The sequence below is a fragment of the Cygnus atratus genome, chromosome 10, assembly GCF_013377495.2.
Source record: "Cygnus atratus isolate AKBS03 ecotype Queensland, Australia chromosome 10, CAtr_DNAZoo_HiC_assembly, whole genome shotgun sequence".
NCBI lineage: Eukaryota > Metazoa > Chordata > Aves > Anseriformes > Anatidae > Cygnus > Cygnus atratus.
The window spans coordinates 15,047,909-15,068,976 of record NC_066371.1 but is presented as its reverse complement, the minus strand read 5'-3'; the positions used below and the strand labels follow the sequence as shown (position 1 = coordinate 15,068,976).

General features: G+C 48.8%; 1 protein-coding gene across 1 annotated transcript in view; it reads left to right on the top strand.

Moving 5' to 3' along the window:
* STAB1 (stabilin 1) overlaps positions 1-21,068 on the top strand; it is a 57,218-nt gene that overhangs the window by 32,256 nt on the left and 3,894 nt on the right. The window contains exons 29-59 of the mRNA XM_035546960.1: positions 373-503; positions 840-951; positions 1,179-1,256; positions 1,615-1,716; positions 2,200-2,307; positions 2,831-2,962; positions 3,115-3,243; positions 4,058-4,114; positions 4,886-4,972; positions 6,056-6,251; positions 6,634-6,729; positions 7,805-7,850; positions 9,103-9,182; positions 10,142-10,267; positions 10,953-11,026; positions 11,373-11,447; positions 12,039-12,158; positions 13,062-13,109; positions 13,228-13,311; positions 14,219-14,365; positions 14,530-14,667; positions 15,701-15,760; positions 15,859-16,035; positions 16,538-16,624; positions 17,091-17,237; positions 17,407-17,472; positions 18,043-18,265; positions 18,898-19,047; positions 19,810-19,914; positions 20,351-20,458; positions 20,659-20,852. Coding sequence (XP_035402853.1) covers positions 373-503; positions 840-951; positions 1,179-1,256; positions 1,615-1,716; positions 2,200-2,307; positions 2,831-2,962; positions 3,115-3,243; positions 4,058-4,114; positions 4,886-4,972; positions 6,056-6,251; positions 6,634-6,729; positions 7,805-7,850; positions 9,103-9,182; positions 10,142-10,267; positions 10,953-11,026; positions 11,373-11,447; positions 12,039-12,158; positions 13,062-13,109; positions 13,228-13,311; positions 14,219-14,365; positions 14,530-14,667; positions 15,701-15,760; positions 15,859-16,035; positions 16,538-16,624; positions 17,091-17,237; positions 17,407-17,472; positions 18,043-18,265; positions 18,898-19,047; positions 19,810-19,914; positions 20,351-20,458; positions 20,659-20,852 — 3,483 coding nt within the window. The remainder of the gene's footprint in view (positions 1-372; positions 504-839; positions 952-1,178; positions 1,257-1,614; positions 1,717-2,199; positions 2,308-2,830; positions 2,963-3,114; positions 3,244-4,057; positions 4,115-4,885; positions 4,973-6,055; positions 6,252-6,633; positions 6,730-7,804; positions 7,851-9,102; positions 9,183-10,141; positions 10,268-10,952; positions 11,027-11,372; positions 11,448-12,038; positions 12,159-13,061; positions 13,110-13,227; positions 13,312-14,218; positions 14,366-14,529; positions 14,668-15,700; positions 15,761-15,858; positions 16,036-16,537; positions 16,625-17,090; positions 17,238-17,406; positions 17,473-18,042; positions 18,266-18,897; positions 19,048-19,809; positions 19,915-20,350; positions 20,459-20,658; positions 20,853-21,068) is intronic.

The following is a 21,068-nucleotide window of genomic DNA, read 5'->3' as shown; positions in this document are numbered from 1 at the left end:
TGTCCTGCTGTGTATATTGCTTTTGCTAGGAGTAATTTTGGTCCCTTCCCCAAAACTGATGTTGTGTGTTGTTTGTTTATGGATTTGACTGAGAGGATTTGAAGATTAATTGAAACATGAAAGCAGAGCTTAAAGCAGCAGATTTTTCCTTGGCAAGCAGGTGTCAGCTGTTTTGGCCAAATCACTTGTGGCATTTTTTGATTGCCAACAGCACTTATTTCACATGTGCAGGAAAGCCTGCTGTGTGCACACTATCATTCTGCATGTCCCTGACATGGGACTGCAAAAGCAGGATGACTCTTGGTTATATTTTACGGAATAGATATGGCACTGGCATGTCTTATTTGTTCATCTTTGTGCTTTGGACAACAGAAATCTCTCTTCAGCATCCCAGCAGGAACCAATGTCACTGTCCTGGTGCCATCAGAGGAAGCTATCAACAGCTTGAACAAGAGTGAGAAAGATTTCTGGCTGACCCCCAGCATGCTGCCATTTTTAGTCAGGTATGAGGAGATTCCGCTCTTTGCTTTACTATGCCAGACAACAGTAACAAGGCTATGAGTTGGATTTCTGGTCGTACATGCCCAATAAAGAGATATCTTGAAATAAATATAGAAGCAAGGTTAAATATGTAGCAGGCAAAGAATATAGTAGGCATTTGAAACATAACAGAGCTCAGGCAATTGGAAGTGTATTCATTTTTCATATATGTGCATTCTCTCTACATGCTTAACGACTTCAGTGAATGTGTGAATGTTAGGTGATATGATCTTATCTCATCTCCCCGTTATTACAAATAGTACCAGAATCTTTTCTTTACCTGCCTTTGTTCTCTTCAGGGCCCACTTTCTCGAAGGTGTCCTCACTGGTGAAAAGCTCAAAAAGTATGACAAGCCAGAATTACCCACCCTCAACCCACAGACCAGATGGCAGATAAACACCAAGAGTGGTGTAAGAATTTTTTATGTAATGCACATGTGTCAGTATCAAATTAAACTGCTCAAGAACTGCTATATCTAGTGGGGAATCTGGATGTGATGCTGGTGCCTTCAAGTTCAGGAATCTTTTAAAAATTGTACCCAGATTAATCGTGTGCAACCTTGAACAAACCATATATCTGGTTTGCATATGCCTGGTGATTTCTGATGCTTCTGCTTCTCCCTCTTATGCTTCTGCAGGTATTAACCATTCAAAATGCAAGTATAGTCGTCAGCGACATCCCTGCCAGCAATGGCATTATTCATGTCCTCAGTAAGGTATGTTAATTCTGGGAAATACAGTCATAGCAACAAGGTTGTGTTGCAGCATCTGTGATGGAGACAACAAGTAATGTATACCTGGGCAGTGAGAAAGAACTATAATGACAAAAATATACTTGATTATCACAAAGTCCTGACAGATGCTCCTGTGCACTAGTGTTTAATGCTTGAAGTATTCGTCTCTGGGACAAGGAAGAGGAGAGTTCCTCTTCTCTTGGCTGATAGAAGAGTTAAGACTATTGCAGAATTGTGCTAAATGGTACCATTTCTACTTGCTTTTCTTGCAAGCAGGGCAGGAGTAATTTCCCCCAGTGTCTCTTGCCTGAGCTTGCTCATGAACTTGCTTTATCTGCAGGTTTTGTTGCCACCTTTAGGAGATATCCCACCGAGTCCTCCAGGTCTGCAGAAACAGCTCGATATAGTTTCCTCATTCAGTACATTCAAGGATTTGTTACACGTAAGCATCTGATGTGGGTTCTCTTGTGGCTGTCAGAACGTTCTTTTGCGCAAATGCCCAGCTTACCTGTTGTAGGTGGGCCTAAACCTGGACCACCTGGTGAGAAAAGAGGAAACCATCTATTTCCTACCATTCCAGTGTGATCTTCTAGGAAAGGTCCTTTGAACAACCAAAGGGTTGTATACTTGCAGTTAGATCCCTATATCGTGTTATTACAATGGAAGATGTTCTGTTTGTTGCAGGCACTCACATGCTTGTACAGGGCAGAGAAACCTAGAGGAAAAGGAAGGCTTGTTCATAATCAAGGAACTGCACTTAGGTCAACCCAGGGAGCAAGTGATTAGACACATGTGACTGAGTGGAAATTGTATAGCGTTTCCCCTAGTGCTATTGCCGTTTTAATTGATTTCATATGCAGTTTGGTTTTAGTGAGTACAAGTGTAATTGCTAATGTTAATGTTTGGAGTTTTTTTTTTTTTTTAGCAATACCAGCTCATTGGAAAAATCGAATCCAGCGAAAAATATACAGTTTTTGTTCCTGGAAATAATTCCATTGAGGAGTACTGCCAGGCTGCCAATGTGACACAATTGGTAAGCTCACTGCTTGCTTACAATCTGAATATGTATTGCAGTAATTGCAGGGACATGTATACTGTCAGATCAGAAACTTGAGCTGAGAAGATCTGAGTATGGAGAGGAAGAGCATATCTAATGCTAAAAGCTAGGAGAAGTGGCAGAGAGAAATGAGAGAGTTTCCTGGGATGTTACAATAGGAACTGAAAAGACTATTTGGACTCCAAATGCAAATTTCTGTGTAGATTTGTGTGTGATGGATAGCACAAGATCTTCTTCTTCCTGTCTAGCCATGGCATATATGTGGTATTTTTGAGCCTTTTGAAAAGCTCCAAAAACCTTTATGGCTTCATCCCATAATGGTAACTAGGTGTGATAAGTGCTTTTGTGATAGGGAGTTACTAGTCTCTGTGGGCTAAATTAGCTATTAGAGATTGTCTAGGAACTATTCTTGTGACATACAATTCTAGACTGAATTGTAGTCTAGGAAGTCAGACAAGTCCTAACATTTTATTTGTTTGTTTATTTATTGTGGATTTAGGACAATGAGACAGTGCAGTACCATGTTATATTGGGAGAGAAACTCTTGCCTACAGATTTGAGAAGTGGAATCCATAAGAACAGCATGCTAGGGCTCTCCTACTGGTTAATGTTTTATCAAAACAGCACCCAGGTAAGAACGGTAGATTGTTCTACCATTGATAAACCAATATTTGTTTTGTACACCTTTTCAGTTTACTGACTGTGGCTATCTAACAGCCATCAAGCAATCCATGCAAAAGGAGTTGAAGGTTATCATCTCAGCCCTTTCCTTCTCCTTTGCAGAAGTTTGTCAATGATATTCCTTTGGATGGAAAATTCTTCGAGACGAAGAATGGCATGTTGATTGGGGTTTCGCAGGTCCTCCAGATAAGGAAGAATCGTTGCACGGCCAATACCACGACCATACAAAAGGTAGTGATGATTACCAGTTTGCTGAACACCATTCCACAGGGTTTCTCCGCCTCCTGAACTGAACTGATGAATAGCAGAAGACCTACATCGTCTCTTCCACATGGATGAGACTGTGGCCTGGGGTCTGACTCCAGCTAATCCTCATGTGAAATGGAATTTGGCACCTCTTGGCCTCAGACTCTTTCCTTCTGAATGCAGGAGATCTGCAGCTCCCGTGCAGATCACGTTCAGTTCACTTGCTGGGGCTCTGCCGTAGCGCCAGTCACAGGGCAGGCTGGTGCAGGGACTGCCAACATTCTCAGCTGTGGAAGGAGAATCCAACCCAAATCTTGCATAACACCACAAGCTCCCCTACAAACTGTGTGGGAGTCATGGCCAAAGTCCAGCCCCCACGCATCTTGTGGCTCTTGGCTATCCGAAGATTGTAGGGTCAGACTGAGGCAGGCCTGCCCTGTTACAGATCAGAAAAAACGTTTGTGCAGCCTTGCATGGAGGAACTCCAGGCCTGCAGAAAGCCCTTCCCCAGCTCAGGAGAGGTGTAATGATCTCCTCTGATTGGTTTTGTGTCTCGTCACAGTCTCATCACCAGCGTGGAGAAATAAGACCTTGTATGGAGCTTTTGGTAGCATCCAGGAGCTGAGGGACATGCACTGTGATTTTTATTCTTTGGTCTTTTGAGCCATGGAGATAAATGCATCTTTGTCTTTGTCCCAGCCAGCACCCTGTACAGCACCATTTGTAATTCAAGACTAGTGTCTTGGTGTGACGTGGGTAGAGGGCACACATGTGACTTGTCCTGTTCTCTGTGCCCTAGTCAAGATGCGGCAAGTGTGAGAAGGGGATCAAGTGTCCTCCTGGATCAGTTCTTGTGGTGAGTCTTTGATTCATGTGGCATCTCACAGACTTCACAGACTTTGCTTTGATGGTCCCATCATAGCTCTAGAGATGTCATCTCGTTACCTGAAAAAATATGCTGTTGAGTCCTCTGTGACTTGTTCATTAACGAGGTTTGTAAGAGAAAGCAGAAACCAAGGGAGGTTTATGCAGGCAAAACACAAATGTGAACTGTGAAGATCTTAACAGAGTTGGCATGAGGCCTTTGCCTGCATTTCAGGAGCACTTTAGAGCATCTAATGTGAGGACTTTCCCCCATTAGGGGTGGAAACTAGATTTCTTTTTTGATCTCTCACTCCTTAGACATTATCATCAAGAATAGGGGTGCCAATAGCAATTTTCTAGCCCAGACCATGGATACATTCACAAAGGTGGGTGCAGCTTGTTTGTGAGTGAGTGACAAATGTTTCCAGAGAGGAAAACAATGAAACTTTTCATCTCTGTGCTGGATATGAATTGCCTAGCAGCCACATCTGGTTTTGTAGGCTTCATTACTTTACTCTATGTCCAAAAAATGCCAATTACTTTTTCTTAGCTGACATGTATACCACAGATTTGACAGGTAACAAAATAGGCTGTGTGGGGTCACCTCACACCAGGCCTAGCGATGCCTCATTGCTCTGAGCTCTGGGACCTCTGGATTTTTAGGGCAGTTCCTGTAGGACAAAAAGAATTATTCCTCTGTTAGGCAAGAACACTGCCATATTGTAGTATCTTCAATCTGTATCTGTGTTAATTATATTTGCAGGAATTTCCAGGAAGCAAGAACCTCGCTCACTGTGAATTGCGCTCTGGGGATACAGGCTGCCATTTCACCTGTGCAAAAGTTTCTCTGGTAAGAAAAACATTTGGCTTGGATTCATTTTGACAAAAGCAAGATGGGTGTTAGAAATACAGCCATGGAAATACAGCCTGTGCTGACATCCTGGCTGAATTTGTGCCTTTGCGTAGCTGAGAATGGGCTTGTCTGGGAGTTGCTCTCCATCCTGGAGACAGAGGGCACCGGAGAAAAATCAAACCTGCGGAAGTGTCTGCATGGTGATGGATTGTGGTCTGCAGCACTGGGATTGTTGCTTTGGGTTTTGTTGTACAGAGGAAGAGAAGGAGTTGAATGTTTGTGGTCAGGTTTCCTAAGGAAATGAGGCATGAATGATGGTATTTTGCTTGTGCATGTGCCTTTCCGAGTAACTGATGAATAACTGGAGCCAAACCAAGGGGAGGAACAGGTCTCACAGTCACTATGCCCCCACCAGTTTTGTGAAAGCACGTGGCTGGGAGAAAACTCTTGAAGAGGAAATAGTAAAAGAAAGGCTTGTGTGAATCTGACCCCTTCTACATATTGTAACATCTCCCCGGAAAGTTTGGTGGGAATGAAAGATTGAGAAGGGAGAGAGGCAGTTGGACAAACTGTACCCACAGGCAGAGCTTCTGTCAGCCCAGCCCTCCCTGGGCACTCCTGTCTCTTCACTGGACGGTGTTCCTCTTCATCTGTTTTGTCCAACTTGGTCCCATCATGGTTGCCTCCCTCTGTGGGTGAATGCAGAGAGAAAGGAGAGCAGTGAAATCAGGCTTCTGAACTGACCTGCTTTCTGGCAGAGCCTCTCTCTGCCCAACAGAGGATCTCACTGATGGGACACACTAGGAGATAAGCTGGATGGGCACAGGACTGAACATTTGTTACCAAATGAAGAGCATTGCTCAAGTGGCTATGCAGACCTTTATGCAAGGCTCTGGCTCACTCCATCCCACCTGCAGATATCTAGTCCCTTCATGAGTTGTCAAAAATGAAGTCTGTTGCATAGTTAAAGGAGTAGAGTAGCTTCCACAACAAAGCCGTGAGCCTGGAGGACATGCTTTTGCTATCCCCTCTGTGCTGCACAAGATGGCTCACCCCAGCCTGTTCTTGTTGGTTTCACAGAGGTCCGTCTGCTGCCCTGGCTACTACGGACACATGTGCGAGATGTGCCCGGGGAAGCCAGGCCAGTGGTGCTCCGGGAACGGGGAGTGCCAGGATGGCATCGAGGGCAGTGGAGAGTGCCGATGTCTGGAAGGTTTCCACGGAACTGCCTGTGAAATGTGTGAAGTGGGCCGATACGGAGCTGACTGCAAATCAGGTGACAGCGATGGCTATTGCAGCTTGTGCCTACCATGCTGCTCACGAGGAAGAAAAGCGGCCCCAGGACCTCTGAGACACGCTAACAGCTGGTGGGCCACCAAGGGAAGGGTGGTGGGAGGGAGTGCTTGTGGTCAGCCCCATTTTCATCCTCAGCATGACTGACTGCTGTGCTGCTCATCCTGATGTCACCTAAACTATAGAAAGTTGGGATGGTCTGTTCTTGGGCTTTTGGGCCTGATAGGTAACAAGAGCTGATACTCCCATAACATCTTCTTCATGGCAGCTAGGATTAGGAATACAACAGAGTGAAATGGCAGTGAGACTCTGCTTGTGAGACCTGTTTGGTTTGCCAATGATGAGCATTTATTCTTCCCCTGCAGAATGTGCCTGTGACAACGGCATATGTAATGATGGACTGCAAGGGGACGGGAGCTGCGACTGTTTCCCTGGGTGGAAAGGCCCGACCTGCCAGGAAAGTACGCAAATGTGAAGGGGCTTGTGGTGTAATAGCAGTGGTTTTGGTGGAGAAATCTGAGTGATCCTCTTTAGCTGCTGGAGCAAATATGCATTAGCTGAGCAAGGTGACCACAGTTGCATGTACTTGCATCCCTCAGAAAGCTTATCAGACTGTCCTAACTCATTCTTGCACGTGAGCCACATTTGTGGTGTGACTTCCCCAACAGCACATGAGCCGTGGAGTTATTTGGGTGAAACTCATTAAGGAAAAAGCATATCATCTTGTTCCATCTCCACTGGGATTTGAGGCACCTCAAGAACCGCCCTTAACCTTGGGAGAGAGATGGAAGCTCCCAGACTGGGTTGACCACGACTCCTGTTACTTGCCTAAGAAGGTGGCAGGACTTGATTTGAAGCCTCCAAAGTGCTCCAGTGTGTCCGCTGGATTGTTTTTTCTGCTCCCAGATGCATTGATATATGTGAACGCAGGCTACAGCTTGCAGTTCTCAATAAATCTGTCAATCTGTGTAGTAGTATGTCAAAGATGTTTGTTTCTGGGATTTGGGATCATGATTACCATTGGGGTGGGAGGGAACATGAGTTCTAAATCCTTTGAGATTGTAAAAGTTTGCATCCAAAAACTGAGTTTGTAGTGACATTAAATGTTTTAGGGACATTTAGAAATGGAAATTGAATGGAGCTGTCCTATTGGTCTAAATGTAAAACATGACACAAGCTGAATGGGGCAAAGCCAAAGGCCCTGAATATCTGAAATAAGAAGGTTTCAGTCCTTGCTTCATTCCTAGCAGTGTGGAGGCCACATGGGTAGGTTCAAATTGAACCATTAGCTCAGAAAGAGAACATCAGAACATCAAATTCACTCCTTTGTACAACACCAGAACATAATACCATGAGGGTTTTCCTGCTGCCATGGAGGACACGAGGGTCAGCATAAGTGCTGGTGTGCCCGTCATCAGTCTGGGCACACGCATGGCAGTGAGGCTGTTTGGAGGGACCTTTACTCTAGATGGTAAAAGTGTCCACAGTAAGCGCTGTACTGAAAATGTCAGGTCATGTTTGTGTTCTCTCTTGCAGGAACCAATGCTGACTTATGCAATAACACTTGCCACCAAATGGCCAAGTAAGTACAGCTGAGGAGCTGGATCATTCCGAGAAAGCCATTTGTTTATGCTTTACATAGAGTGATTCTGTGTTTAGGGCTTCACAGAGGGCTGTTGGCTGTACCTGCTCATTAATGGTGCATAAAAATCAGTTTCATCTTGGAAACTTTTTTAGTCATAAACCCCATCTACTTTCACTTAAGATTTTGTTTGTTCAAACATAAAATATTTCCAAACAACTTCCATATATGTGGATGGAAGAAAGTAGAGACTCCAAGCTGCGCCAAGTCTGGCCTTAGTCATGGAGCAAAGCAAATAGACATCGACAAGCCCTCTCTGCTTTGCTTCCTCCCACCAAGGAATTATGTGGGCTGGTGGACTGTAAGGACTCCCTTTTGCTGCCCTCTCCACCCATTATCTACTCTCCCATTTTGTGGTACTGGCACAGTCCCCTATATTGTACCATGCAGAAGCATGAGGGCACAGTCAAGGAGCAGGGTGTGAAGCCTGTGCCTGGGTGCCAGCTCCATGGCCAGCTTCTGTGGTGGTTTCAGGTGACTTATGGGAGCCTTTGTCAAACCCACCTGGCCCACAATTTAGGCCACGCATATCTGCGTGACAACAGGTGGTTGTCATTCAGGCCTGGAGTGCACAAAGGAGCAAAGCATCATTTGGAGTTAGTGTGAGTGGAACCAAGTGATGCTGTCTGGGAGGTGTGTTCCAGCTGCGCGTGACTGTCCAAAATCACAGGCTCATTTCTGGGCTGCTGACAGATGGTCGCTAGGTACCAAATGCTGTCAGCCACCACCTGCCAGAGCCCTCCAGTGCCCCTTCATGACCATGAGGAGCACTGGGTAGCAGAGAGGAGAAAAGTGCCAAGCTACAGACCACAGGCTCTATGTTCTATGAGTAGTACAGCAGCTACTCAGTCTCTCCTTGTTTTTGGCAGTAAGCCTCTGGCACACTGCCAAGATGATGGGCGTCCTCCTCAAATGCTCTTTCTGGAGTCTGTAGAGCCTTTTCATGTGGCAGGGCTCTTCTGCTGAGCACCACACCCCTTTTCTAGGTGGGTTTTGCTGCTTACCTGTGATATTTTTGGGTTGATTATTTGGTGCAGTAAAGAAATGGTAACTTTGGGCATGTTTTTCCTTTGGTCATTATGGATGCTAGTGGATGCTAATTTGCACGTGCCAGGCTTGTGTAGTGTGTTTTTCCCACTGGCCAAGCAAATCTGGAGATGTTCTCAATGATTGTTTTTCTGTTTTGTTTCAGCTGCCTGAATGGCTCTGCAGATTCCCCACCCATGTGCTCCTGCTCTGCTGGATATACAGGGAATGGAACCCATTGCACAGGTATGTTTGGCAAGTGTGGCCAAGATTCAAGGCTTGCAAACATCTGTTGAGGCTACACAAATATGAGAGGTTTGTTTGTGAGACAAATGGCATGATGTTTCCAACCAAGGGCAAGGTCATTCAAATCCTTTTCCCCCAGTCATCCACCATGAACGCTGCCATGCTTTGGTAGAGAGGTTTTCCAGTTCGGAGGTTTACACAGTATGCTCTTGATGTTGCTAGAGCCTGCAAGAGAGGGACAAAAAGGTAGGCAGATGTGGCAGGGAGGTTCTTATTGCTTGTGGAGACAAGTGCACGTGAATGGATTGTATTAGTTCTGGTGAAACAGCAATGGTGGCAAAGATAAAGCTATTCTGTCCATGAATCCCAGGAATATAGATGCTTCAATTCCCTAGAATTTCATGCTTCTCCTACTGGTTGGCCATGCTGAAATCAGGTAGAAGCATTATAGCAGCTGTGCCAAAATGAGGTATGATTTCAGAATGCTTCTCTAAAGCAACATACAAATCGGGTCTGTGTCAGAAACAAGCAGACAAGAAAAAACACTCAGAGAAACAGCATTATAGCACTCAAATCAAGATATTGGTAGACATCACAGTTCCTTTCTAGTATTGCCCTTGTCTGAAAATGAATAGAGGAAAGGGAAAAAAACACAGTTACATTGTGCAGGAAAATTGTTTTTTCTGATCTAAGCATTGGTCATCAGTTAGCAAATGCTGTGATGGAAGGACTTATTAGTCCAATCTGGGGATTGTTTAAGCTGAGCATGACTTTTGGACTGGCCTCTCACAGGTCTGGATGAGGCCCCTGCCTTTAAAGGACCTACAGTTTCATTGAGAAAAAAAAAAGGGATTTTAATAAAATAATGTGATTTTTGTTAAGATGGATGATCACTCTGGCACTGTTCATCTTCCCTAGATGCTCTGAGCTGATTCTACTTCTCTTGTTTGTGATCACAGAAATAGATCCATGCATTATTGATCACGGTGGCTGCTCCATAAATGCCGTGTGTACTAAAGTGTCCCCAGGAGAGAGAACCTGTGTTTGCAAGGAAGGCTATGCTGGAGATGGGACGCTGTGCCTGGGTGAGTGCTCAATGCATGTTTAGATGATGGTGGCAAGATACCATCCACGCAAAAGGGAGTTTCAGGCTAAAAGCATTACAATTTCAGGTTAAAGCACTGAATAATTTGATTCTTCTTTCAGTCTGTTTATGCAGTCGTTGTTTCGGAGTCGGTAATTGCTGGCTTACCTTGATTCAGCAGCGTTTCTGCTTTTTGTTGAGGTGTACACGCATTCACGTACCCATGTACATATGTACCTGTAGGTATGTGCTCAGTGAGCTCCCAGATTCCAATCAGCCAAGAGGTCACTGCTGTCTCAGCATAGTGCCACCTGAAACCGGGCAGGGAGCTCACGCTGCCCTTGGCACCTGTCTCTCTGGATGGCCTCAGACCAGCGTTTTGTGGTGTTCTGAGATGGGGCTGGAGTTGTGGGGGAGTCCAGTCCTCTCATACCCTTTAAAGCGTGCTCAGACAGATGTGGCATCTCAGTGGGCAGATTTATCACAATTCAGATACCCACACGTGGCACAAGTAAAACTCGCAGTTGTTCCCCGTTCCTTTGCTATCACAAGTTACTTTGCCACGAAGATGTTTCCCAAGCTGGGCAAGTCCTCCCTGTCGCTTTACCGATACCTCTTTGAGTCACCAGTTTCCAGCTGCCTTGGACAGTCCTCAGCAGTGATGTGGCCTTACTGTTTTACTGCAGAAATTGATCTCTGTCTTGAAAGCAACGGGGGGTGCCACACCAACGCAGAGTGTGTTAAAACGGGCCCACGGAAGGTGAGTAACTAAGTTGAATGTCAGGGCAACATTATTATGAAATTTGTCACAGGTGTCTAATTCTCTCAAAGGCAATCCTTTCCATGGCAGTGCCCTGCATCAGGCATATTACCTTCCACAGAGAAAGTTGCCTGGGAAGGGCTTAAAAAGCTTGCTGCTTCCTTGAAAGCAGATGCTTTCTGTTGGCCAGAGGTTAGAGGCACCCTCAGCCTGTAGTTGTTGACACAAACATGTTTTTTTCCATGAAGGAATGGAGTGTGTGACAGATGCTTTCCACCCAGCTCAGCCATTGTCTATTTTCTTTGCTGGGCTCAAGTCTCAGACTGAGCATCTGTTTTCCCTCCAGGTTGCCTGCAACTGTCTTCCTGGTTACAGCGGAGATGGTGTGAGCCGGTGCAACCCCATCAACTTGTGTGAACAGGTTTGTCTGCATTTCGCTATTACTAGGGGTAAAGACCACAGCCTTGATCCCAACAGTTAACAGCAAGAACAGTGTTAGGCTGCATGCTTAGAGCTGTCTGTCTTGCCTTTTTACATACCTAAGGGATTTCCTGGTGTGTTTGGTTTCCACTGCTTCTCACAGTGACCCACAAGTATGTCAGCCACATGGCACTAAGACAGGATGCCCCTCTTTTGGGAGAAGCAGCAAAGCAACAGCAACACAGGGTTGAAGGCACGTGGGCTTGTTTCTCTGTTTTGTGTGGAACATGCTCAAAAGAGTAAGCTGCGCTCACAGCATCTCTGCTAAGTCTATTTGCAATCTCTTTGCATCACAGATTTTGTCATTGTTGTGGCTTTCAAAAATAGGGTACAAAAGTCTTGTTTCACACTAGGATTTGATGCTGAAAAGCCCTTGAGAATCTAAGTGAGGTTTATTCTAAGGCACTAGACAGATGGATGAATGGTTTCCTTTCCGCTGGGCTGGGTATAGTTAGCAGCTCCTGCAGGCAAGTGTGGCCATCCAAATTGTTGATGATGCAATTCCATGCAAGCCTTTTGCTCTTCTTGTCAGAACAATGGAGGCTGTAGTCCCTTCGGGCTCTGCAAGTACACGGGTCCTGGCACTCGAAACTGCTCCTGCTCTTGGTACAGTGTCGGAGATGGCTTCACCTGCCATGGCAAAGTGTATCAGGTGAGAAACATGCAAAGCATCTTTTGAGTTCAGGCCTCCTGCCCCACAGCAAACCTCCCTTCAAGCATGAGCCTTGGATCTGTAGTGTTATATCAACATGTGTGTGTGTGATATAGGAGCAGAGACAGCTGCTCCGAGGTATATTTGGAGTGCCAGCTTAGAGAAGAGAATCACAGTAAAGCAACCTTGCTGCAAAGGGAGCTGCAGTATGAACATTGTGCTGCTCTGTTGGCTATGCCTCCAGGCATGTCACATTTTATTAAGGGCAAATTTCTCCCCTGGAAACTCACTTCTTCCAGTCTGTGGGTTCAGGGCATGTGTCACCTGTGGCCATGCCAGCACATGGGATCTAGTCTGGAAGGAGGCAGTCTCTCTCCTGCTCTGTTGCCAGTTTGGTGGCTGTCCTTGGGCACACTGGTGACCTTTTCTGATAATGGCAAATGAAAAGCAGTCATGCCCACAACAGAGCTTGGAGAAAAGAGAGACACTCAGTTTTGTGCTTCTGCTCCTGTGTGTTCAGGAGAGGAGCTTGCCCTGCCAAGGCTATGTCTGCCACTCTGGTAGCAGCACAGTGGGGTTAAAGCAAGTGTTTTGTGAAGCACTCGAGGTGTCCCATGAACACCAAGGCAGTTCAACCTATGAGACAGCCACTGCAGAAGCAGCCCGCTTTTGTGTCCCAGCAAATCCTGCCATCTCCATCTCTGATGTGAATGGTCCGGGCAGAGATCACTGCCTGCTTTATAACCTCCACGTCATCCATGCCCACAGTGCTGGCAAGGGAGGGAGGGCAAGGTGGCTATGGTGTGTCAGAACTTGTTGGAGTGAAAGAGGAAGGAGCAGGTCACTGTGCTGGCTGCTGGTGGAAGAGACTCTGCTAACACCAGCTCTTTCTCTTTGTTTAAGGAGCTCGCAAGGATCAAAGGTGCATCCGTGTTCTTTAAGATGATACTGGTTAGTGACAAACAGCTTTTCCCGTTCTACAATTCCCACTTGTATTTTTTGCAAAAGAATCTTGCTAACTGGAACTGTGTTTTCTGTTTGCCATCCCACAAATGCTTCCCTGCCACAGGCAGAAAACACCAAGGAGCTCAGTGGAGCAGGGCCTTTCACTGTCTTCGTCCCACGGGCAGATTTCGTAGCAAACACCACAACGGTAAGTGTCCTCCCACCCCAAACACTATCAGGTGTCTGGCAAGTTCCAGTTGTGCTAGGGTCTCCTGTGGGTATGCCCTGAACTGAAGTAAAGAGACTGCACCGAAGAGCATTAAATGCATCCCCCATTCCCCGTCAGTGTAAAGTTTGGATGCAGGCTTGCTGCAGAGACAGTCTGGGCAGGGGTGGACATGGTTCCTGTTGTAAGGAAACCCCTACTGGAGATTCTTATGGTCCTCAAAGACCATAAGACTCTGGAGTCTTATGGTCCTCAGAGGCACTGTACCAAAAAATGATGCGTGGTGGCTTTCATTGCCCATGGCTATTTGAGGCTGCTAATAGCAAGGCTTCAGAGTATCCGTGATGAAGACCTCTTATTCCTGCCCTGTTTCCTGGGCACTGCCATCCCACTTCAAACTAGTGGAGACCTGAGGGAGGAGAGATCTTCAGCCAGGACCTCATGAACCAGACAGGTCCTGGACCAGCAGCTTTTTGGTGTCATTGAAGTGGAAGATCCTAACGCCATCACTGGCAAGTCCCGCTGGGCAGTTTCACGCCACCAGTCCCAGCCTTTTTTCCATGGGCCTTCCCTATGCTCCCAGTAAGGGAACAATTCCCAAGGACCATGTATCCCAGGCATCACTTGTTCAAGGCCAATGTAGCTGTTTGTCCTCTGTCAAGGGACCTGAATGCTGTTCTTTGTTGTGTTGATCGAAATTTCCCAAAATTCTTGAATGGATTTGTGCATTCGCTGTGTTTTGAGGGAACCAGCTTTCTACCAGGATGGATCAGCAGGGCAGGCCAAGCAGAAGAGCCTGGGGCAACCCAGGTCTCCCCCATCAGGTCTGGGCCTCTCCCACAAGACAAAGAGCCCCCAGTGTGATCTCCTTCCTGTTTTCTCTCTGTAGTTTGAGGAGTGGAAGAGCAGAGGTCTCCTCCGGGAGCTGCTTCGCTACCACATGGTGGGTTGCCAGAAACTGCTGTTGAGTGACCTAGAAGCCCAAGAGTCCCTTACATCTTTATCTGGCCACAAAATAAAGATCACAGAGAAAGAGGTAGTTCTCTAACATGATTCCCTTCCCTGCCTCACTTGACAGGATGTCACTTTTGCTGTCATTTGAAGGCCACGGTGGTTGTGGTGGGTGATTCCCACAGTCTGCAGGTGGCTCATAGAGCCATGCTCTGGTTGGAGTACCTCACTGCATCCCTCCTCTCTCAGAATAGCATCTATCTCAACGGGGAAGCTGAAGTGGTGATGAGTGACATCGTCGGCGTGAATGGGGTCATTCATTTTATCAACAAGATCCTCATTCCAAGTGACCTGGTGGACCGTAACATTTCCTTGAAGATCTCACAGGCAAGTCTGAAAGAACGTGCCCTAATATCTGCCACAGTGAAGACAGGGCTTCTCCCTGTCTTTCTCCCAACGGCTTTGATATTGCTTTCCCTGATAAGCCATTTCCCTGCAACCTCAGCCCAAGACCATGCGTGGTTCTCCTCCTTCCTGCTCCTAGCCACGTAGGTGATGTCTGAGGGCATGGATCTGGCTCGTGAAGGTGGCAGCATTTGTGGCATAGCAATATTTGGGACAGAAGGAGCCATGATCCATCATCAGAGAACAGTGCTGGATGTAGGCAGGGGGGTTGTGTCCTGTGCAAACCATCACATTCCTTTTCCAGTGCAGAGCACATTGCAGTGTGGCAGTGAGAGTGTCTTTCAGATACTCCTGAAACAAGCGCTAGCAGCTTATAGCTCCTGGATTTTTCGGTAAATAACACATTCTCTATACAGCACAATAGAGTACTGAAAGTCATCCCATCTCCTGCCATAGCAGCGCCTACCCAGCATGAGTCAGAGAAGTGGCAGCTGCTGAATGCCAGCCCTCGCCAGACCTAGTCCATTGGGTGTGACAACAACAGAGATGAATTTGTCTTGTTTAGCTACTGTGGTTGTAAACCACCTGGTTTCTCCCCTGCACCACCACTCCAGGTCCTGGAGGGGGGGCTCTCTGCCGCCAGGTAGAAACCGGCCCTGTGGCAGGGTCAGAAAAGGTGCTGTCAGAAGGCAACCTCCATGGGTTGGAAGGTTATCACACTCATTCCCACACGGAGATTGAAGCTGTTCTGACCAGTTCTTGCTTGTGCATGGAAAGGGAGCTTTTCACCCCGTAAGGAGTTAGTTTTGTCACTAACACAGCAGTCAGAAGAGGCTGGCACCAACTACCGAGGCAGACACCAGAATGGATGCACTGGGCTTTGTGACAGGTCATCTCAATGTCTGGGAGAACCACTGCAAGTTACCTATGGAAGGGACTGTGACCTGAGTCGAGCTGGCATGGTGGCTTTGTTCTTGGCGCCTCTTAGTGACAGTTTGTCTTTTTCCCCCTGCAGCAAAATATCACAGAAGTGGCAGAGGCCTTTGGGTACACCATTTATAGCAAGCTGCTGAAGGTGAGCGACCTGACTCCTGCTGTTCCATGGGAAGCTGATGTGTACATGTGCTTGTTCACTTTTGGCTTTTTCTTTGCATCCCCTCTTATCTTGGACAGGATGCGGAGCTGCTGCCACTGATTAGTAACCCTCTGCATAGACCCTTCACCATGCTGTGGCCTACAGATGCTGCATTCAATGCCCTTTCGGAGAAAAGACAGGAGTGGCTGTACCGCAGAGAGCATCGGGACATGCTGGCCTCCTACCTCAAAGCACACATGATCAGAGACACAAAGGTAAATGTGACAACAAACAGGCTGATGCCTCCCAAGGTCACACGTGGTGCTGCTGCCTGCACCAGAGCAGCAATAGTTTGCCACTGCAGTACATGCAGTGTGTTAACTGTCTTGAGAAGACCCAGCACTGCTTGAGCAAATGAGGCAGCTACCACTTCATCGCAAACCTCTGAGGCAGTGTGGCTGAGCTGAAACCATCTTGCCTCAGCTGCTCCGGGAGGCCACACCGCCCCCAGAGCATCAACAGGCTCAGTGCTACAGGGGTGCTGAACAGAGGGAAAGTCCGGCTCAGTAAAACCAGGGTCTGCTGGTCTCTGAGTGCTCAGGAAACTGGGACTAACCCGGCACAGTGACACCATTCCACCCACACCAGCTTTACATGCTGCCGTCACACCCCCTCTCACTGTGGCTGCTGATCCTCTTCCTCACCAAGCAGCATCCCCATTTTGAATACAAACCGCCAGTTTTGCTTGTCTCTCCCATGTTCTTTTTCCCCTCTTAGATTGTTGCTGGTAACATGCCTCAAGTCAAATTCATACGGACCATGCACGGCTCCACCATCTCGTTCAGCTGCAGCAAAACCCACACGGTATGTGATGGTGATGCTAGGCTCTGCTTCCCACTGTCAGCTGTCAACTGATGCTCTGTGTTGATCACCAGCAGGAAGGGAACACAGAGTTGGGATGCTTGCAGGCTGAGACACCCCATTCCCCTGGCTGCAGCTGGCCCTTTAGAGAGGCTCAAGACCCAGAGGACAGCTGGCAGGAAAGGGCAGAGGCACATGTACCTACAGACACGTAGTGCTGACCAGATTGCTAAGCCAGCCATGTGGCTCCATGACCTTTACATGGCATGTGTCACGTGGACAGAGACCATTTCTTAGGAGAGGTGGCTGTGAAAAATGACATTTGGGTGGTTAAGGACATGAGCGCAGAGAGTCTGAAGAGTTCTTGGGGTGACTGAGAAGTCATGACGGCCAAAAAGGGCCATCTTCAGGTGGTGCAGCCAGGGTGTAGGATGTGTCAGGATCACAAGTTGTTTTCTTCCTATGGTAGGGGGAGCTTCTGGTGGGGAACGGTGATGCCATGATTGTTCAGAGGCACATGGAGTTCAGTGGGGGCATTGCTTATGGCATCGATAGACTGTTGGAGCCGCCAGATCTGGGATCTCGGTGTGATGAGTTCATCTTTGTTGAGCTGCAGGTGAGCACTTCAGATAAAGCTGGAGAGAATCCACACTGTCTGTTGAGCCCTTGCCAGGGAAGAGGGATGTTAGGAGGGCTTACTGCTCTTCCTTGGCAAAGCTCTATGCAGCTGAGAGAGGCAGAAATGCATATTGAGTTGTTTTGGGGTTTCTTTTTCCCCTCCACAGAGATCTACGGAGAGCTGCGGACTCTGTGGCTTCGAGCCGCCCTGCCCTGCTGGCTCAGTTCAACGGGTAAAGCTCCCATCTTTGCCACCAAGGTGGCCTGTTGCAGGGCTGATGACAATACCCACATGCCCCTTGTGTTTCAGCCACAAAATGAGGGCACACCTGCGTGTGGCAAGTCCCTTGGCTCAGTCACATTTTTGGTCACGCAGTTTCATAGAACAGGAGCTGGGCTGAGCAATGTGGGATCAGGGACCACAGTGGTCCTTACCTGGTCAATCCCAAAGGGGTGACAGGGCTGTGTGGCAGGCCAGCTTCATCCCTGAAGTAGCACGGGGGGCTTTTGGGAGGGAGTGTCACAGCAAAAGAGCTCAGGCTGGCCGCTGGAGCTTCCCCAGGGATCAGGTGGGGAGCAGCTTTGTGCCCTGCTCACTGCACTGCCCGTTGTCCCTCACATGCTGGGTTTCTGGCATGTCCCCGCAGTACTCCCATGGCTCACCAGCCCCACCACATGTTAGGAAGCCTCTGTTTCTTGGCATAAAACTGAATGGGTGGCACAGAAATGTCAAAGTGAGGTGTCAGGGACACAGTATCCAGCGACAATGTGGCAAACTCTGTGTTTTGCCTGTTTCCTCGCAGGGGGGAACCAGGGGCTGCTACTATTACGGAAACCAGCTGTTCAGAAACACTTTTCTGTTTCACCACTCCTTGTTGCGGCCATCCTGGCCGCCCTCCCCGTGGGACCCCTTCAGAAGACACTTCTCTTCCAGGGGGTCTAGGAAGCAAGGCTGTGAGAGGATCTGCATTTCCACCCAGTGGGTCCCCCAGTGCTGCAAGAACCACTATGGCCGTGACTGTCGGGGTAAGGAGTCGTGTGACCCTTCCTGGCCCTTTCTCTCATGGCAAGAAGGCAGTCTCATTCAGCATGGATTTCTGATGTCTACGAATGCACTTCCCTGGGGAAGGGGAAGGGCGGGCAACACCCCAGGCAAGGAGCCCCAGTCCATAAAGGGTGTAGGGAACAATCGATCCCCTGTGGATGGTATTGTACCAGGGAATTCCCTTTCCTTGAAGAATCCCATGGGGAGCCCTGGGCACCAGGCAGCTGGTGGTAGTTGTCACACATATCACTCATCCCTAGACGCATCCAGTGCACAACCATTCCCAGGCACCTGCCCTCTGTGCTTCATGCACAGGCAGCTTTCATGTTCCTGGATAAGTCTGCTGCCAGGTTAGCATGGGGCAGGCCAGCACAGACTCAGCATCCCTGGGAGCAACCAGGCTGGAAACCATGCCAAATTTGCTCTTCTTGCCCCCATTCTCAAGGTTTTAGTCATGGGATGTCCCCAGTGCTCCCTCCCAGGACTGCCGAACACGCTGTAAGGCACACTCACGTGGCACCTGGTGCACAGGCTCTGTGCAGGGCAGCGGGCACTCCTCTCCGGTGCAGGGCCACTTTGTCACCACTGCCTCACTAAGGTGCCCCATTTACAGCATGCCCGGGAGGCCTTGAGGCACCATGCGGTAACCGTGGTACCTGTGACGACAAAATCCGCGGCTCTGGGAGATGCAACTGCAGCCAGGCTTTCATTGGGACCAGCTGTGAGCTGTGTGCTCCCGGCAGATACGGGCCACACTGCCAAGGTAAGGGGGAAGCCCATGGGCTGTACTTATGGTTTGTATGCAGATGACTGCGGCACATGGTGCTATTTGGAGGGGGGGATAGATGCTGGGTGACCTTCTTTTTGCAGCTTACAGCATGGGAATCAGCTCTGCCACATGTGCATCTGTTCCCCGCAACACTCGGGTGAGATCTCTGGGGCTGGGGACACCCCTCCCTGGGCTCTCTGCAGGACAGCTGTTGCTCCAGATGTAGTTTCAAGAAGGCTCTGGGTTCAAAGACCCCCTTCTGGTCTGTCACACACAGCTGAGAGCCCCTGTTTGGCTGAAATACTGGGGTGTGCTCAGCAGGGAGCTGTGCCCATGTGAGGCAAGGGGAAGGAAAAGGCAATTTCCGCTATCCCAAGCTGGGCAGGTCTTGGGTCTCCAGGAACGTTTTTAAGGGTTGAATATTGGCAGGGACTCAGAGGTAGAAGGCATCTCTAGAAGTATCCAAGGGAGGGAAATGCTGGGGGTCTGTGGGAGCTTCCCCTCCTGTGTGGAGGGTGCGTCTTGCAGAGATGGGGGGGGGGGGGGGTCTGGGCTGGCAGCAACAGAAAGGGTGTGTGTGTATGCATGCGTGTGTGTGTGTGGATTCATGCGTGTCTGTGCATGTGTGCATGTACTGCCATGGCTGCCTGCACACACTGCCCACACAGGCAGTGCTTCTGTCACATTTCTGTCCCGTGGACTTTCGCTGCAGTGAAGGCAGGTGCCATTACAGTGTTCTTTACCCATTCCTCGCAGAATGTAACTGTACTGAGAACGGTGTGTGCAATGGGGGACTGCACGGCGATGGCTTCTGCTTCTGTGCTGAGGGCTGGACCGGAGAACGCTGTGAAACCAGGCTAGGTGAGGGATGCCAGGCCCCACCGCTGCCTAAACCCTGACCTTGCGCTTCCCCCAGTGTGAGGGACAAGCCCTGTTCCCACACCGCTGCTCATGGTCTTGCCTTGGGACAGCACAGTGCTCATGCAGCAGCCCTGGGGGTGTTTCTTTGGGGCTGATGAATGGCACCTCCCACACCCCACCCAAAAATCTTGGTTCCATCACCTGCTGTTCCCTGGGACTCAGGGAACAAGCAGCCAGTCAGAACTATCTCCAAAAAGGAGCTATCAACTGGGGGGAAGGGGAGGGACACAGCTTATCCTGAGATCTGATGTCAGTTACTGAACTCCACAAGGGTTGGGGAGCCTCTGGGGCAGAGGCAGGTGATGGCAGCCATGCCCATGTTGCAGCCTTTGGATCATGCGTGTGGTTTTCTGACCCATGTGCACTTTGGTTTCAGTCATGACGCCCAAATGCTCGCCACCATGCCACCCCCAAGCTGTCTGCCGCTCCGGCAACCTCTGTGAATGCAACCTACACTACGAGGGAGATGGTAGAACATGCTCAGGTAAGGGGGAGCCACCAGGGGATGGGGTGGCGGGGTGGTGAGAGAGGGGAAGAGTGGACAACATGGCATGACAAGAGGTGACCTCCTCCTGAGCAGCTCCATGGAGGAAGGCTATATCCGTGGGATGACAGGCAAGACAGACAGACCACCAGGGGACTGAGCAAAGTACGTTAGTTAACGCAATGCTGTTATCCGTACAGTGATTGACATGTGCAGCCAGGACAACGGGGGGTGTGCTACACAGGCACAATGCACGCAGGCTGGTGTCAACATCTCCTGTGCCTGTGCTGCTGGGTACCGAGGAGATGGCTACGTCTGCGACCCCATAGACCGGTGTGCAGACGGAAGGAACGGGGACTGCAGCCAGCATGCCAAGTGCATCAGCACCGGGCCGGTGAGTACATCCTGTATGTCCAGGGACATCTGCATGCCTGAGAGCAGCTGGAGGACAGTGATGTGACAGTGTCCCCTGCTGCTGTAGGCCCCGTGCCTGCCCGGCCTCTCAGGTCTCAGGTATTGCGCTCATCCTGCAGGCCCTTGCTGCTAGGCTGGGCAACGGTCCTGCTAATGTAATTCTGAGGCCATTTCCCCTCATCCCTCTGTCCAACAG